General features: G+C 47.9%; 3 protein-coding genes across 3 annotated transcripts; 1 reads left to right on the plus strand and 2 right to left on the minus strand.

Moving 5' to 3' along the window:
* The first annotated feature begins 551 nt into the window (after nucleotides 1-551).
* On the plus strand, nucleotides 552-6,908 carry LOC119267480 (serine/threonine-protein phosphatase 5-like). Its single transcript, XM_037548866.1, has 13 exons — nucleotides 552-768; nucleotides 1,805-1,927; nucleotides 2,922-3,091; nucleotides 3,176-3,247; nucleotides 3,419-3,569; nucleotides 3,999-4,107; nucleotides 4,210-4,327; nucleotides 4,565-4,712; nucleotides 4,861-5,109; nucleotides 5,574-5,699; nucleotides 5,842-5,942; nucleotides 6,100-6,174; nucleotides 6,381-6,908. Exons 2-13 carry the CDS (start codon nucleotides 1,855-1,857, stop codon nucleotides 6,438-6,440), a joined length of 1,452 nt encoding a protein of 483 aa, XP_037404763.1. The 5' UTR covers nucleotides 552-768; nucleotides 1,805-1,854; the 3' UTR covers nucleotides 6,441-6,908.
* Nucleotides 6,909-7,143: 235 nt separating this feature from the next.
* On the minus strand, nucleotides 7,144-8,868 carry LOC119267481 (aquaporin NIP1-2-like). The gene is made up of 5 exons (XM_037548867.1): nucleotides 8,586-8,868; nucleotides 8,262-8,486; nucleotides 7,940-8,137; nucleotides 7,749-7,810; nucleotides 7,144-7,613 (listed from the first exon to the last, which is right to left on the minus strand). The coding sequence occupies exons 1-5, from the start codon at nucleotides 8,703-8,705 to the stop codon at nucleotides 7,442-7,444; spliced, it is 777 nt and encodes a 258-aa protein (XP_037404764.1). The 5' UTR covers nucleotides 8,706-8,868; the 3' UTR covers nucleotides 7,144-7,441.
* Nucleotides 8,869-12,983: 4,115 nt separating this feature from the next.
* On the minus strand, nucleotides 12,984-15,715 carry LOC119267482 (protein BZR1 homolog 2-like). Its single transcript, XM_037548868.1, has 2 exons — nucleotides 15,277-15,715; nucleotides 12,984-14,107 (listed from the first exon to the last, which is right to left on the minus strand). The coding sequence occupies exons 1-2, from the start codon at nucleotides 15,541-15,543 to the stop codon at nucleotides 13,304-13,306; spliced, it is 1,071 nt and encodes a 356-aa protein (XP_037404765.1). The 5' UTR covers nucleotides 15,544-15,715; the 3' UTR covers nucleotides 12,984-13,303.
* Between the last annotated feature and the right edge of the window lie 615 nt (nucleotides 15,716-16,330).

The following is a 16,330-nucleotide window of genomic DNA, read 5'->3' on the forward strand; positions in this document are numbered from 1 at the left end:
CTTGGAACAAGCTGAGGATCTTTAACGATAGCGCCATCTTCGCCTCTCCTTCCAAGAAGCGGGAGACCAGAGCAGCAACATTCTCCAGCCCAACACTGACCTTGACAGCATGTTGGTCACCCCAGGCTACGGCGGTGCCCTCGTTGAAGACTCGCAAGGCCTTCCAGGACCTGATATGTGCCTAGAGTAGATAGTCGTTAGCCTCTTGGCTGGCGTCTTATGTATCATTCTCCTGTTCTGCAGTATTTGCCTTGTGTAGGCAGTTTATTTCCTGTCCATTTAAACTGCGCTTCTCAGTGAGCTGATGTATGAAGGACTTTGAGGTTTCATTCGAGCAATGGAACCAAGGAGGAGCCTCCCCGTTCTTCTAAAAAAATGATTTTGTTGTACTGGTCCGGCCTGCACATCTTTGGCGGCTTTTCCGAGAGCCTGGCTCGAAAGGCCCAGTCAACCTAACAGGGCCCATTTGGCATTCCGGTTTTCGTTTCTCTCCGCCGTAAGCTCGTCCCTCCTCCCCCTGGCTCCTGACCTATCTCGTGCTCGGTCGGTCTTGACCTACCCGAAGCTCCAACCCGACCCAATAAAATCTCTCCTACACCCTGCCGCCGCCGTAGCTTAGCGCGCGTCGCCGCCCCCCGCCTCACGCATCTCGCCTCTCGAACGCGTCGCGGCCGCCGCCGTCGCCGCTCCCGTTCTGCCCCGCCGCGCGCCGCTGCCCTGCCCCAGCCGTTTCCACCCCGTCCGCTACCTTGGACAGCGGTTTCCAAGGTACGAGCTCCTTAGCCATCCAGTGATTGGTTACCTCAACCCTAACCAATCAAACCCTTGCAAGTTTTGGCCTTGAGCCCCGGCACACCGCCATCTAGATCTGCAGCCAAGGCTGTTCGAGAGATTGGGCCGAAGCTAGTTGGGTCACTTTTTCAAAGTTCGTTTTTTTCCTCTGTCAAATCAACTGCCTGCCGTCTGCGGAGACGACCGATTCATAGAGGTACCCGACCTCGTGGATTTTAGGTAGCATCCCGCTGGGAAACATTTAGGGCAACTTACTGGCTGTAGTGAAAAGCCTGGTCAGCGCATGGGACGAGCCATTGTTTCGATTTGTTATCTCTTTTATGTTTATATCTTGTGCAAATTGGAGTGATGCAATCGCACACAAAGCCAGGCCTTGCCGGGATGTTTTATCAATAGCTCTAATTGGACCTAATACGTCCATTATCTAGCTGACTCAAGTGCTCAGAAGAACATAAGCAGAAGCACCACCCCATGTGCGTGAACAAAGGCATGTGGAATATTGACCAAAATGTCGTCTATCCCGGTTGATTGGTTCCAATGTTCAAGATATTGGTAACTGGTACCATATCAGTCGGTTGCGGAGTGAGGATAAGTAGGCGAATTTTCCAGTTAATTGGCCGATAAATCAGTCAACCGGTCATTCGGTGACCCACCGAGTAGCAATTAACTGACCGAGATGCCGAATAATTGGCCGATATTTGGAACAATGATTGGTTATACTCATCAATAGCTTTTCATAGCAAATTTTATATGGCATATCTGATTTCACAGTGGTCAAACCAAAAGTGGAATAGGGGTACGATGGAATGCATGAAACATACCAGAATATGGTGTAATAGTAAGTAATTGAATTGCTGTCTTTTAGTAGCCTGGGCACAAACATAACATGTTAACAGTCCTTAGTTACTAGTCTCTTAAACATGCATGCTTTGGTGTGTTTGAAATTTTGGATTTTATCAAACTTTTTGCAAGACTGATTTTTTTTTGCGAATTTCCTTTATGATGTAAATAGGTGAATAAGGAGCTTTGAAGTCTGTGTATGAACTAGACACAACCGATATCATGGGTGATAGTTCAAATTCAAATGTGCAGAAGGCTGAGGAACTCAAACTTAGGGCAAACGATGCCTTCAAGGGTAAGGATATATGTTATCTTCCTGTCGTATGTCTAGATTGTACACCACCATTTTATCGTCTCATTGTTGTCAATGGGGCCTTACAACTGTACTACCTCTGGTCCTTTTTACTCTGCGTATAAGTGTTCCCGTTTTTTGGACTAATTTGCAATGTTCAAAAAAGCGGAAAGTGTAAGCAAAGGATGGCACAACTTAGAGCAATGGCCGCAGCCAAAGTGCGTGTGTTTGTGAAATTGGCCGCAGCTAAAGTTCCCGAACAGACCCTAATAACAAGATAAATGGTATATTGCCATTATTGCGCAAGCAGCCAAGCATAAGTAGTTCAAAACAGCCAATTTTAAAAAACGCTTAATCTACCACTAAGGGCAAAGCGAAACGTTTTGCGATCAAGCGCTGAGCGTCGCTTAGAAACACTTTCTTGAACACTGCTAATTTGCCCTTCGTTAGAGTAAGCTGCATGGATCGTGAGAGCAGGGTCATTATAAATGGAGATAAATGTGCATGCCGTGATTGGTTAGTCCTCTGTGATTGCCTATTTGGTCTCTTGGTTTCTCCCCCCACTAGCACAACATAAGGCGAATAGGAAGGAGAGCAGTTAATGCATGCATGCATGCATTCGGGTGCATGGGAGGCAGATGATGTGTGGTGGAATAGGAATGCGCTCAGAGAAAAAGGGATTGCGCAGAGTAATACGGGAAAAATGGAAAAAACTTAGGCGAGGACTAAGAACCCCAACACTTAATTTAAGGACCCAACTTGTTGGGTTGCTTGTTGTATTTAATTTAATTTAATAGCTAGACCTGACACTAATTAATTAGTAAATGAAGTTGAGGCATATCCAGTTTTAGATGTGCTTTTGTGGCAATAAACTGAACTTGAATGACTATCTTTCACGGCATTATGCTAATATCCAAATGAGGCATACGGGGTCCCTTAGCGTTAGGATTTCCTTGATGATTGTTGTTGCCTAACTATTGCTATGTTTTCCCTCCAGCAAACAAGTTTTGTCAGGCTGTAGAGCTTTATGACCAGGCTATTGATCTGAATGGATCAAATGCGGTTTATTGGGCAAATCGTGCATTTGCACACACAAAGCTTGAGGAATATGGAAGTGCTGTCCAGGATGCTACAAAGGCTATTGAGATTGATCCTAAATATTCGAAAGTGAGTATCTATGAGACTATGACCTGGGCCTGCTGCTGGAAAAAAATTGTAGGTTCTCACCTTTTGCACAACTTGTGTCTGTAGGGTTATTATAGACGAGGTGCAGCATATCTTGCTATGGGAAAATTCAAGGAAGCCCTGAAAGATTTTCAACAGGTATATGTCATATTGTTTAATAAATCCACTTAATTATATGACTACTGGATATTGGTGTTCATTTGTGTATAGTCTGCTCCGATTACATTTACTTTTTAGACAATGAGATTCCATATTGGGATTTACTTTCCCTGCAACTAAATAATATATGCAATTGTATTTTCCTATTAGGTGAAAAGAATCTGTCCTAATGATCCAGATGCTACAAGAAAGTTGAAAGAGTGTGAGAAAGCTGTCCAAAAAATTCGTTTCGAAGAAGCAATTTCTGTAGGGGATACAGAAAGGCGCTCTATAGCAGATTCTCTTGATTATCATATAATAGGTACCTGTCTTTGAATTTCCATATTTTTTGGCACATCACTTCCTGCTCTATGTTAATGTGGCTACAAATGGGACACTAGCATTCTTTCCTTGTGCTATTATTAGTATGTTCTTTCATGATAAATCTATTTGCTTGTATTCATGAGCTCTTGTATTGGTTTTAGAGTGCCTTCCATATTCAGCTCTTGGTTGCTTCTATTGTTTTATACTTTCATAGTCTTTTAATGCTTCGGCATATTATGCACACAATCTAAGTGAAGCAACAGATGCTGAGAGTGACAGTTCTTAGTGTGAAATGTAGTGTGCTGTGTTGGTATATTGCTAACATTACATGTTCTATTAGTGAAATTGAGCTTTCGTTATTAAAATAGCTGATAGGTATTTTTATCTCAGTTATAGTTGAGTTAAACAAACATTGTTGATATTACAGAAGTTGAACCACAATATACTGGAGCAAGAATTGATGGGGATACAATAACATTAGATTTCGTCAAGCAGATGCTGGAGGATTTCAAGACACAAAAATGTATACATAAAAGGTACAGTTTGTAATTGTCATGGCAATCATGATCCATTTTGTTTTCCTTCTACAAGTTTTCTTGGATATTTTTGATGAACTATAAGTTGGCAACCTGGTATAGGTATGCACTACAGATTGTGTTACAAGCACGGGACTTGCTGCGAGCAGTGCCTTCCCTTGTCGATGTGAATGTTCCGAATGGTTGTCACTTTACGGTCTGCGGTGATGTTCACGGCCAGGTATTTGCCTTAACAAGTGAAGTGTTTCTCTGGACATAGCTGTCAATAACCATTTGGCGTATGCATTTTGAAATGCTTTAATCCTGTGAAGTGGTAACATAACCCTTTATATTCACACATATAGTTAGAATGAGGTCAAAATCACTAGCCTTAATGACATTCTAATTTTGATTGTGATTTCTTTTGTTGTTACCTATTGGGGAGCTTAACGCCCTGCTGTTCTATTTCTATTTACAGTACTTTGATCTGCTAAATATATTTGAGCTCAATGGGCTTCCCTCTGAAGACAACCCTTACCTCTTCAATGGAGACTTTGTGGACAGAGGATCGTTTTCACTTGAAGTCATACTTACTCTCTTTGCATTCAAGTGTCTCTATCCAACTGGTAATAATCTTCAATTATTATATTGTTCATGGTCATAAATTGAACTAGTCGGTTTGCTGTAGTATGTATTCTGCTACATCCTCCTGCCAGTTCAGCTTTAATTAAGTGGAACTATGAGTTAAGCGTGGCTAGAATGTTCTATAATCAGGTATGTATCTAGCAAGAGGAAACCATGAAAGCAAGAGCATGAACAAAATATACGGTTTTGAGGGAGAAGTGAAGTCCAAGTTGAGTGATACGTTTGTCGAGCTGTTTGCTGAAGTATTTTGTTGCTTACCTCTGGCTCATGTAATCAACAAGAAGGTCTTTGTAGTTCATGGGGGTCTGTTTAGTGTTGATGGAGTAAAGTTATCGGACATTAAGGCCATTGATCGTTTCTGTGAGCCTCCTGAAGAAGGTATTTCTCACTTCACTATTTACAGTTGTCCATTCTTGAGTGGATATATGATTTTTCCTTCATTCCTTTTTAATGAACTGCTTTTATAAACACCTGAGTTATGCAATGATTGCATTTTTCCTTGCTTCTCGCCTGAAGCTGGAAACATATCATCGACTCATCGTTGACATCAAAGATGTCAAAGTACCTTTTCATTATTCTGTTTTTTAGAAACTGAAAAAGAAGTCACCATTGCAACCTTGATTTTGTTCATTTTGTGCAAGATATGTCCATGGGATTACAACCATTGCATTTCTGATGGCTATGTGCTATCATTGTAGATTCTGTTGTGAATTCGTTCTGCAAAAACATTTACTTGTTAACAAAACTTGCTATGGAAGTAATATATATTGCATTTATGTGTGTGTATGTATATGCGTGCTTCAGCTATTTGGCAAACTAAACTCTTGCTTTGTTGTTGACAGGTTTGATGTGTGAAATTCTATGGAGTGACCCTCAGCCTCAGCCTGGGAGAGGTCCAAGCAAACGAGGTGTAGGGCTTTCCTTTGGTGGAGATGTGACAAAGAGGTTTTTAGAAGATAACAACCTTGGTAGGCCCCATAACAAATTGTCGTTCTTGTTGTTTTAACGTACCAGATACATTTAGTTTAAACTTGCTGGAGTATCTTTCTCGTTTCTATATAGCATTCTTTTCTTGCATGTTTTCTTCTAATATGGTTGATTGCCTGCTAGACCTTGTTGTCCGATCCCACGAAGTTAAGGATGAAGGGTATGAAACCATGCATGACGGAAAGCTTATTACTGTCTTCTCAGCTCCTAACTATTGCGACCAGGTATGCTAAATCACGGGAAAAAACTACACTGCTTGCATTCCTTGCAATTCTCTCTTGATATATAGTCCTGGGAAGCCATCTGTTTTCCTTTTCATGTCTGTTCCTCATCATAGTATTGATGCTGACTGCATGATGCTGTTCTAAATTTCCGATGCAGATGGGCAACAAAGGTGCATTTATTCGGTTCAGTGCTCCAGATTTAAAGCCAGATATTGTTAGTTTCTCAGCAGTGGTATGTCCTCGTTGGCCTTTTGCATCTAAGCTTCTTGCAAAGTGCGTTAATTCTTGTTGAACTTGACTGGCACAGCATATAGTTCGAAAGTTGCAGATATCTATTTCAAGCACCTCCTAACTGCTTATGCCCTAGTCATTTATTTGATCAATCATGCTGAACTTTTCTCAACCCACATTTGGTTGATCACACTTCTATTATTGCAGTCACACCCTGATGTCAAGCCGATGGCCTACGCAAACAATTTCCTCCGGATGTTCCAATAGCACCAGGCGGGACCTGTCTGGCCAATTTTGATATGCAAAACTTTTCTGTGCCCAGCTCACTGCGTACCAAGTTCTCATCCAAGTCTTGCGTTGAGCAGCAAATATTTTGCTACAACAACTTTAGATGCTGCTGTTACCCCTCCTGCCCTTTGTTAAATTATTATTGGTTCTAGCACAGTGATTTAGGTGTCTGTAGTTGTACATTTGCTTTATCTTCCTGCCCTTGTCCCTGTGATTCCCTTCATATCTCTAGTACATCAGTCTCTGCTCAGCTTTCACCGTGCTGACACCCCAGGATTGATGCCTTTTTGCTCTCTATTACTTGTGTGGATTGTTGTACTACATTTCATACACAAAATGATTCCCTATGATTATTTTGTACTGAGGGCGAGCACAGGATTGTGCAATATAGTGTTGTGTCAACGCCACAATGCGGCCTTGTAACACTATTGTTTAGTTTGCCTGCCACTTCTATGTTACTTTTTCCCCCGGTGTGCATTTAGTGTCTGCATTGATTTTCAGCTCGTCAGTGAGGGATGATTGCGCAAACACTTACTTTTTCCAAAAAGATGGAGATGTTTTCAAGCTGGTAATTTCCTATTTAGGAATTTTGAACGTTTGGCTGGACTTTTAAGAGTAATCTCACCATCTGCGTTCAAGTCTTTACAATTCGAAATAGGTTCTTAGTTATGATAACAAGGCATGGAAAAGTTTGTCCAGATTGATTGTATTGTTGATGCCAAATACTAATTTCATGGGCAAATGTGAAAGAAAGGAATATGAGTCTGGTTTATCAGGAAACCACCCATGAGCGCACGTACATTTTTCACCTCTGTAACATACTATAAACTCCGTTTGGAAATACTTGGCGTGGTTTTAGTTAAAGTTACTTCAAATTTGAACTATAACCATGTCGAGTATTTACGTGGTTTTAGTTCAAGTTACTTCAAATTTGAACTATAATCATGTCGAGTATTTCGGAACGAAGGAAGTACATCCTCCTAATCATTTCTAACTGCCTTTCCAGGGAGCCGGATGAGGTTGTAGGTCCAGGCTCCCGCCACCGTCCCGCACACCGGGCCGACGATGTACACCCACACGCTGCCGAACTGGCAGGCGACGATCGCCGGCCCTAGGCTCCTCGCAGGGTTCATTGACGCCCCCGTAATCGGCCTGCGCATCCGCTCCGAAGAAGCAAGAAGCAGAATGCAACATCCACAGATCAGGTCAGGGGGTCAGGGGTAAGAAGATCAAGAATCTACAATTTCAGTTTATTTGCCATATATGATGCTTTGGATCGGCCTGTACCCGGCAAAGAGCACGTTCAGCACGACGGTGGCACCGACTGCGAGACCAGCCAGTTCACCAACCTGCAAGAGAAAGCGTCACTCAGTTCTTCATACTCCCTCTCTGACATTCCAGAGCTATCGCATATCAGGAAAAGTTCATCGTTTCCGATCGATCTCCAAGTGCTGGGCGGCGCGAAGCGGTGGTCTTACCGCTCTGTCGTCCGTGGCCACGCCTGAGACGACGAACATGAGGTAGAAGGAGATGATGAACTCGAGCGCCACCGCCTGCGTGCTCGAACCGGACGGCGTCGTCCCGAGGAAGTGCCCGTGTGCGCCGCCGAACGTCAGCCGCAGCGTCAGGCTCGCCAGCGTGGATCCCAGCACCTGAGCCAGCACATAGGACGGCACCTGCAACACATCCACATTTTCAGTTTGTCAATACACTGAAAAAGTGGCATTTTCGGATAATCTACAGTGTTTCTGATCACATCATGTTTTTTCATCCCAACGAACATCCCTGTGTTGAAAGTACCTGCTTCCACGGGAAGCGCCGGCAGGTGGCGAAGGCGATGGTGACGGCGGGGTTGAAGTGCGCGCCGGAGACGTGGCCGACGGAGTAGACCATGACCATGACGACGAGCCCCCACACGACGCAGATCCCCGGGAACGTCACCGCGCCGCCCGTGCTCTGGTTCACCACCACGGAGCCGCACCCCGCCAAGATCATGAAGTAGGTTCCCAAAATTTCTGCAAGGATCTGTTCAAATCTGCGTAAAACGAGCACGACTCTTCCAGCAAAATTCGTTCTACGCAGTACAGAACTGCATACTGCAAGCACACATATAGGAGTATATACCTTCTGCATGAATTGGACGGAGATCATGTCACCGCCGTCGCATCTGCTGTTGTTATTAGTGCTGCCCCAATCCTCTGAGTTCTTAGACGTGGCCTCCTTTACGTCTTGCCCTTCTTCCATGGCTCCGGTGGCGCCTCCGTCGTCTCTCCTATGTTAGTGACACGCTGTGCTCTCCGTCGAGCACAGTGGCACCCTGCTTCTCCTTCCTGATCTCTACTTGATAGCGCCGAGATCGTTTGAGTGTAAGTATATCTCTTAAGGAATTAGGAATCATATCATCATATTCTTCTTGGACTGGTTACCTACTCTGCATGACTGGAGGTGGCTTGATGGAACTATCTGAATTAGGCGTGTGCAAAAACGTAACCAACTCAACTACGAAGGGCTAAACGTGATTTATGTAGTCTTCTTACAAATTTTTCACGCCTAACTGAATCCATCTTCAGTAAAAGAAAAAAAAATATGTGGAGGCTATAGGCTATAGCGAACCACACAAAGCTAAAAATGTATAAAGATAAAAGCTTGCAACAATTGGTTGGTTCATGAATGAATCTTTGTGCATGTGCCATCCTAAAAATGTGTTTGCGACTATTGGTTTATTCGAACGGAAGACGAGCTATTTTCTAACGAAGATGCATCAAGAATTAAAATCCTTATCATTTTTTTTCAAGAAAAAAGAGGTTCATAAGAAGTATAAAGCACCACAAACATAATAAAAGTTACACGGAGGACCATGCACAGCCGAATGACCACACCGCCACTATAACAAGTTGTCAATGCCCTATTGTCGCCGTTATTCTACCGAAGCAGGCTTGACCTTGACGATGACAGTGGATAAGTCTTCATGCACAACACCCTAGAGCCACAAACATCGTCATTAAACCCTTGAAGCGCCTGGCATCAAATCTCGATGCCACACACACGGCGAGAAATCCTAACCTCGCCATCCCAAGGATATGACAGGAATCTATGCCAGAACACCACCGACTCCGTGCCGATGTGCGAACTCGAGGAGGATCACATCCCAAAAGATCAACTCAAAGTTGAAGCATCGTCATGCGTCCGAACGTCGTCCCCCCGCGAGAGAAAAACTATAACCTTAACTATTGGCTGAAACCGAGGCAGGGATCCCCCTCCCGCCACCAGCCACTTGAGTGGTCGGTAGAGGGGAGGTGGATTCACGGATTTGCCGGCGAAGCATAGAAGGGATGAGTGCCCTAGCCGCCGCAATCGCAAGAGGGAAAGTGAAACCCAAGAAATTAGTACTAAATCAAGCATCCTGACCATTGTTTGCCGGGTATTTATTTTGGATATCGAAAATACAACCGATTATTTTTTGTGGACTACGTGTGATCCACGTTTGCACATTGTCACACATCGTGTGTCAATCAAATGGATAATGACCCAGCTTTAGCTGTTTTTTTAGCTCTATAAGAGCAACTCTAACGGCTTCTGTAAATCTCAAATAATTGAAGTTGGGGCAGAAAAAAAGCTCTTCAACAGCTCTCGTAAACCCATAAACTTTTTACGGATCCCCTAAAAACACCCCCTCATCCCACAAGTATACGGGAAGATTTGTCCTCTTTGTAAATTTTTGGCGGTTAAAAAACCGCCTAACACTTCATTGCTTCATCCCGCGCCGCCGCCGCCGCCGCCCTCGCACCGCCACTCCGTGCCGCTACTGTCGTGTCGTCGCATCGCCATACTGCCGCCCTCACGCCGCTGCCCTACGTCGTCGTGCCATCGGGCTACTGGATCATCGTGCCGCCATGCCACCACCTCCATGCCGAGCCACCGCCTCGCCGCGCTGCCACCACGTCAGGCCACTGCTACACCGCCGCCCCGCACCGCACCTCGCCGGTCACCGTCACACATGCCAATGACATACGGGCCCAGGCATTAGTTAGGTTTGTTTGACTAAAAAAAAGAAAAACATATTTTACGGAAAGAGGTTTACAAGATTTGAGAAAAGTTGTTGTCTAACAACTTCCCGTAAATTATATATTCATCCAGTAAAACCACTTTTATGGGAAGATTTTTGCGGGAGCTATTGGAGTTGCTCTAACAAGAAAATTGATACAACATGTAGCTTAGAACACAAAATTCTAGTTGTTTGGCAGTCATATAAATGTGGGTTAGCAATTTAGAAAGAATTTTCTGTAAATAAAACTTATAAACAACTTCAATATCTATGTGCAGAGAACCACAAGTTCACAATATAAGTTTTGAAGTATTTTCCTCCTCATTCCCTCCGGTGAAAACCCTAGGAGCTACGGCGGCAGCGCTGATCTACCTCCTCCCTGGCGAGATCATGGGCCCTTTCTCCCTTCGTCCGCTACTTTTGGCGACATGAGTGAGCGGAAATCCTGTTACTTCGTACCAGTAGTGGTAGGGTGAGGTTTTTCGTTTAGATTTTGGTTCCTAGTCATCAGTGGTAAGGTGATGGTGCCACCTTCGGCATGGAATAAGTCCTTTCCTGCCTCGTTCTCATTCTGATGGTGGTTCGTGGCATCGTTGGTAGGCATGTGGAGGGTGGTGTGTCCCTTGATATGGTTCTCCGGGTTTTTTTTTTTCTTCTGCGAGTTTGTTTCGGTGTGCTGTCCTGCGGAGCGGATGGCGTGGTTGTGCGTCTTGGTTCTCCGGATCTAGTTTCAACTAATGAAGGTTGGCCAGTTAGGGCTTCGTTGGGGAGCGTGTGTGAATTGTGCTTTCCGGCCCGTCTAGACGATCATGTGGCGTTATTCGAGTCCTCTATGGAGTTTTCTTCCCTGGGGCGATGATTTGCTATGCAAATTGCGCTCAACGGCATTTTCTGGTCTACATCAACGTTTTGCGGGCCAGTCTAGGTCTCCAATGCAATCGCTTTATTTACGGTTGCCTCGGAGAAAATTTGAGCTCGTGAATCGTACCAAGCATCGGTCTCAACTTGAAGCACCAATCCTAGCCACGAACTCCGCTAGCAAAACGACCAGGGATATTACCATAGCACCCGTTGTTGGCACCCGCATTGGAGATGGCCTTAGAGGCCACATTATCACCTCATACCACACAAGACCCTAGCCGTCAGATCACATCAAATGGACGGTCCATAATCATGTGGTGCACCTTAAGTTTTCTCTTTTCTAAGTGTTGGCTACTCAAGGTCTCTATGGACCAAATTTTGTGGACTATCTATGACATTTTGTAGAACTTCAATCTATGGAGCCCCTTTGGATCAAAGCAAGAGGTTAGATCTCAAGAAAGTTTGACTTTCTATGCCTTATTAGGGTTGCTTTGTCTATGTACACATGGTATGGTTTTTATACGACTTTGTATTTGGTCTATGCTACATTCAATGGAGTACCACCTTTTGTTCATGGCGGTGTGTACACGGTTGAAACAGATGGCCAGGGAGGTTTTTACCCAACATGGATAGCGGTATAGGCTAAAAGTCCTGAAATCGAAAATGGCATAGAGTTTGAGCCTGGAGCCAAAGCCCCAACCCCTCCATTTTAGGTTTCTGAAAGTAATATCGGCTGGATAAGCCTGCTCCATATTGATTTTTCTCCGGTTTCCTTTTAGAAATAGACTTTAATGTTGTCAGTCTATATTTTCACATTGTGTGTCTGTTCATGTTGGTTGTGTGCAACATAGTTACGCATAGACGAGGTGTACACTGCTACATTACGAGTTTATATACAAGCACCCTCTTTATGGGGGGAAAATAGGACGTCGTGTCTTGCAAGAACTTTAGCTTTATATCGGAGTTTGCAAATACCTCTGTTTTGATTCCTTACTATAGTAGAATTCGGCAAGTCATAACATGCTGATCTCATCTTCTTCTTTTGCTTATTCCTACGTTTCAGAGGAGCCCTTGACTCGTACTCAATCTTTCGTAACTTGGCGCAAATTTAGGCTAACCAAAGCGCTTCCACACGATACATCCTAAAGCACGGTTCGCTGAAATACTCCGGCAAGTAGCGCTGCTCCCAGCAGCAGCAGGCGACTCTGCAGTCTGCGGTACAGATACGACAAGGCGCCGCCTGGTGTGGTGTGGTGTAGACTACGCGCTACGTACGGAGTAGATATTTTTCTTCTCCGCTGGTGAAGGTGAAGATCCTTCCGCATTGTCCGGCTTCTGGAGGGCAGGATTTGCGGACGGCACGCCCGCGTTTTTCTTTGACTTGGCGCAGCACGGCACGCTCAGTTAAACCGGAGAAAGCGACGGCAGTGCTGGCCAGCAGGCCTATTTGGTCAAGGCACAATCACGCCCGCCGGCCCCGGACAAGACACGGCCGCGACGCCGTCCGCCCCTCGACCAGAAACACCGTGTTGACCCCCGGCAGCGCGGACTTCGCAGCCACCGGCGTGCCGACTCCGTCCACCATGGCATACGAGAAAAGGGGGGCGGTCGAGCCGGGAAGAATGGGTAATTTTCGTGATTTCTGACATCAATGTACATTTGTCACAACAACAGCACAACGAGCTTACATTGCGGCCAAATCGAGGTCACCAGCTGCGGAGGCTACATATCAGCTGGTTCTGGCCGCCGAACCCTCCCTAGCTCTTGTAATCCGCACAAATAAATAACACAATTATCATCACCACAGCAAGTGAAAGCTATCTGAAGGAACCACACGCTTGGTCTCTCTTTCAGAAACTAATGGAACACCAAGAAGAAGAGGAAGAAATAAGCTACAACAAGAAAGAATCCCGCCCGAGTTAGGTTTCTGTTAGCATCAGCTCCTCGTCCTGGAGCTCCCGAGAGTGAGCTCCAGCTCGTCCGATCCGGAGTCCTCGTGGATCCTCTCGCCCTCCCACGCCCTCACCAGTCCGGCGGTGGCCTGCTGAGCGCCGCCGTTGGTGCTGCTTCCAAACGCGAACTCGTCGGAGACCACGTCCATCATGTGAACGTCCGGGTGCCGCGCCATGCCAGGGATCACCGGCGAGCACGTGCCGCTCTGCCCCGGCGTGCACATCCTTGATGAACCGCCGCCAGGGATGGCTTCTTTGAAGACGCTGAATGGGTTGGAGGACATGAGACTGAATGTGGGCGATGAAGGGCTCGTTGACGAGATCTGGATGCCGGCCAGCCATGCCGGGTCAGGAACCATTTGACGCCCGGGGCTTGGCGGGGTGGAGTTCACCACGCAAGGGCTGTTTGAACCATGCCACGGAGGCTGGATCACCGACTCGTCCCAGTCTGTCTTCATGCGAGGGGTGCGAGCAGTCGGTGAGCTCAGTGGAGGAGTCACCGGGGCGCTAATGGAGCCCCCGTGAATCAGCAGCGGCGGAAGATGCGGCCGCTTATTCGATGCCGTCGAATTGGAGAACGTTTGCAGCCAAGGTAGGATGGGGGTTGCATCAACGCCATTAACCATGTTGTTAGAATGCGGGAGGAAGGGCGAAGACGCGCCGCTGGGGAATGAAGAGGAGGTAGGGCTCGCATTGTATGATGCCCGCGGACTTGGCTGATATGAGGAACATGGGCTTGGTGACACGGAGCACCCAATCCCATCCATGCGTTCTGCAGGTCTGCATCCCTGTGAACAAATAACAAACACATTGTTAGTTTCTGCAGCAAAATTGCTACCTACTGAACAACATTTTAACGTACAAAAAACGAGCACATTGTTAGCATCAGAGGACTCTCTCCGACTGGCTGAAAGTAAACCAGATGCGGTATTTCTGCAGAATTGATACCTACTCAACAACATTTTATCACGGAGCAGGACACTATTTCACACCATGGCACGGGGAGAGCACTACATTGCAAGTAGTAATATGTATATATAGAGAAGTAATGTACGTATGATAGATAGATAACCATGGCACAAGTAATGTATGATAGCTCATGGTGCAAATATTAATGCGCTATCCTGACAAACACGGAGAGGCAGCAAGCCTCGTGGCTATTTGCCACAGTTCGACTCGCGTGTAGCAACGATCAGGCAAGCACAAGATGGTCAAACATCATGATGCCGACAGTGAATTGCACCATGCTAGACTGTGGGATTGCTTGGAAGACATGATGCAAAGGCATGAACACGCAGCAGGCAATAATTCAGGAGCATATAGAGTTGCTTCAGCGTGTTTCTCGCCCACAGATCTTACGAGCCGAACAGGAATCCTGATCCACGAAATGCTAGCATCGCGATAGGATTTGCAGGGGAGCAGCACGGCACCGATACAAGATGCTCAATTCGTCGCCGCGCTAGGAGAATCTAGCTTTTCTTTTTCCCCAGCGGCAGCAGTTCCCCGATGCCCCGAAATTCCACGAACGCGCCTGCCAGACCAGCCACCCACCCACCCCGCACTCCCGTCCGGCACACCCGTGCACGGACCAGACTGGCGTCTCCCACCACACCACCCTTTGCCCGTCGCCACCCACGTGCGACCCATCCCCAAAGAAACGGAGGAAAATTAAAATAGGAAAGGTACGACTGGACGCCACACGGTTCACACCGCGCCGCAGGCCGCCCAGGCACCAGCTGACCCTCGCCGTACCACGCCGAGATCCACCGCGCGCGCCGCCTCCGCCGCAAACCTGCTGCGCTCGACGAGCTTAGCTCGCTCGCTGGACTACGGCGCCGCTGGCCGGCCTCCCGTGGAGGAGCGAGGCAGAGGGATCGATCGACCGGTTGTGGTGGCGGAGATCCATCCGGCCTTGCGGTCGGGGGAGAGAGAGCGGGGAAGGCGTGGTGGTACGGACCTTGCGGTAGGTGGTGCCGTCGGGCTCGACGACCCAGCCGGCCTCGTTGCAGAGGGCCTTGAGGACCTCGTTGTTGTCGCAGTGTTTGGGCAGCTTGTACCCGCCGTGCGCCCGCAGGCCGGAGAATATCTTGGCGGCGATCGCGCGCCGCCGCCGCTCCCTCCGCTTGTTGTTCTCCCTCTCCCTCCACGTCGGCATCCTGCCGCCCGCTCCCCCCGCCGCCCCGAAGTCCGCCGCTCCTCCTCCTCCGCCTCCCCCCGTCGCCATGCCCTCCGCACCACGCAGCTCGACTCCGCTGCCGGCTGAGCTCGAGGAAAGGGGCCTTGCCGAGCTCGAAGGAAGAGGTCGCCCTCTCGAGTGGGCGAAGGAGCGAGAGCAGATCACACGGAAGGAGAGAGAGAGAGGGAGAGGGACAGAGAGGGGGAGAGGGTGGGTGGGGGAGCAGTGGCGTGAGCTTTGAAAAGCCCCGGCTCGCGACGCGGCCGCGACCGCCCCTCGATTTCCCCCTATTTACGCGCCTGCCACCGGCGGGAAAGCGCGGTCGACGCGGCGGCGCGCGGAGGGGCAGGACGGTAACTGCGCGCCGCACCGCGGGGGCAGGCAGAGGGGCAACCCACGAAGCGTGTTGCTCCGCGGCGGGGCCGGTCCACGTCAACGAGCGCTGCACGTGGGCGCCCACGGGCCGTGGGGCCCGCGGCCCGGGCCGTCGTGCGGACGGGCGGCCCGTGGGGGAGGAGGTGGGGCACGTGACGAGCCTGTTGCTTTTCGGGGCCACGCGCTCGTTTCCTTTCTTTTCTTTCCCTTCGCTCGCACCGCCCGTTCCGGGGCTAAAATTGATTGAGATGTGGTTTATTTTGCGGCGTGTCTGTGCGTATTTTTGGACCCCGCCTCGGCGTGCGGGGGGAGGAAAGGAAAGTAGACGGACTCGGAGCGCGAGCGCGGCGCGGGTGTCTGCGATTGCGCGCGAACGGGGGGTGGGACGCACGGGGAGCACGGGTGGGGCTCGGAGGGGTCGAAACGTGGCGGCCGAGGCGCGGCGGGCATCTTTCTTTGC

Source organism: Triticum dicoccoides, chromosome 3A (assembly GCF_002162155.2).
Source record: "Triticum dicoccoides isolate Atlit2015 ecotype Zavitan chromosome 3A, WEW_v2.0, whole genome shotgun sequence".
In the NCBI taxonomy this organism is placed as follows: Eukaryota; Viridiplantae; Streptophyta; class Magnoliopsida; order Poales; family Poaceae; genus Triticum; species Triticum dicoccoides.

What these genes read in the sequence shown, in the direction of transcription:
- LOC119267480 (XM_037548866.1), top strand. Translation starts at nt 1,855, where the DNA reads ATGGGTGATAGTTCAAATTCAAATGTGCAGAAGGCTGAGGAACTCAAA. An exon ending in TTTAGAAGATAACAACCTTG is followed by an intron (nt 5,700 to 5,841) that starts GTAGGCCCCATA and finishes ATTGCCTGCTAG; the next exon opens with ACCTTGTTGTCCGATCCCAC. An exon ending in TTGTTAGTTTCTCAGCAGTG is followed by an intron (nt 6,175 to 6,380) that starts GTATGTCCTCGT and finishes CTATTATTGCAG; the next exon opens with TCACACCCTGATGTCAAGCC.
- LOC119267481 (XM_037548867.1), bottom strand. Translation starts at nt 8,705, where the DNA reads ATGGAAGAAGGGCAAGACGTAAAGGAGGCCACGTCTAAGAACTCAGAG. An exon ending in GGCGCTTCCCGTGGAAGCAG is followed by an intron (nt 8,138 to 8,261) that starts GTACTTTCAACA and finishes GATGTGTTGCAG; the next exon opens with GTGCCGTCCTATGTGCTGGC. An exon ending in CTGAACGTGCTCTTTGCCGG is followed by an intron (nt 7,614 to 7,748) that starts GTACAGGCCGAT and finishes GCGGATGCGCAG; the next exon opens with GCCGATTACGGGGGCGTCAA.
- LOC119267482 (XM_037548868.1), bottom strand. Translation starts at nt 15,543, where the DNA reads ATGGCGACGGGGGGAGGCGGAGGAGGAGGAGCGGCGGACTTCGGGGCG. An exon ending in ACGGCACCACCTACCGCAAG is followed by an intron (nt 14,108 to 15,276) that starts GTCCGTACCACC and finishes ATTTGTTCACAG; the next exon opens with GGATGCAGACCTGCAGAACG.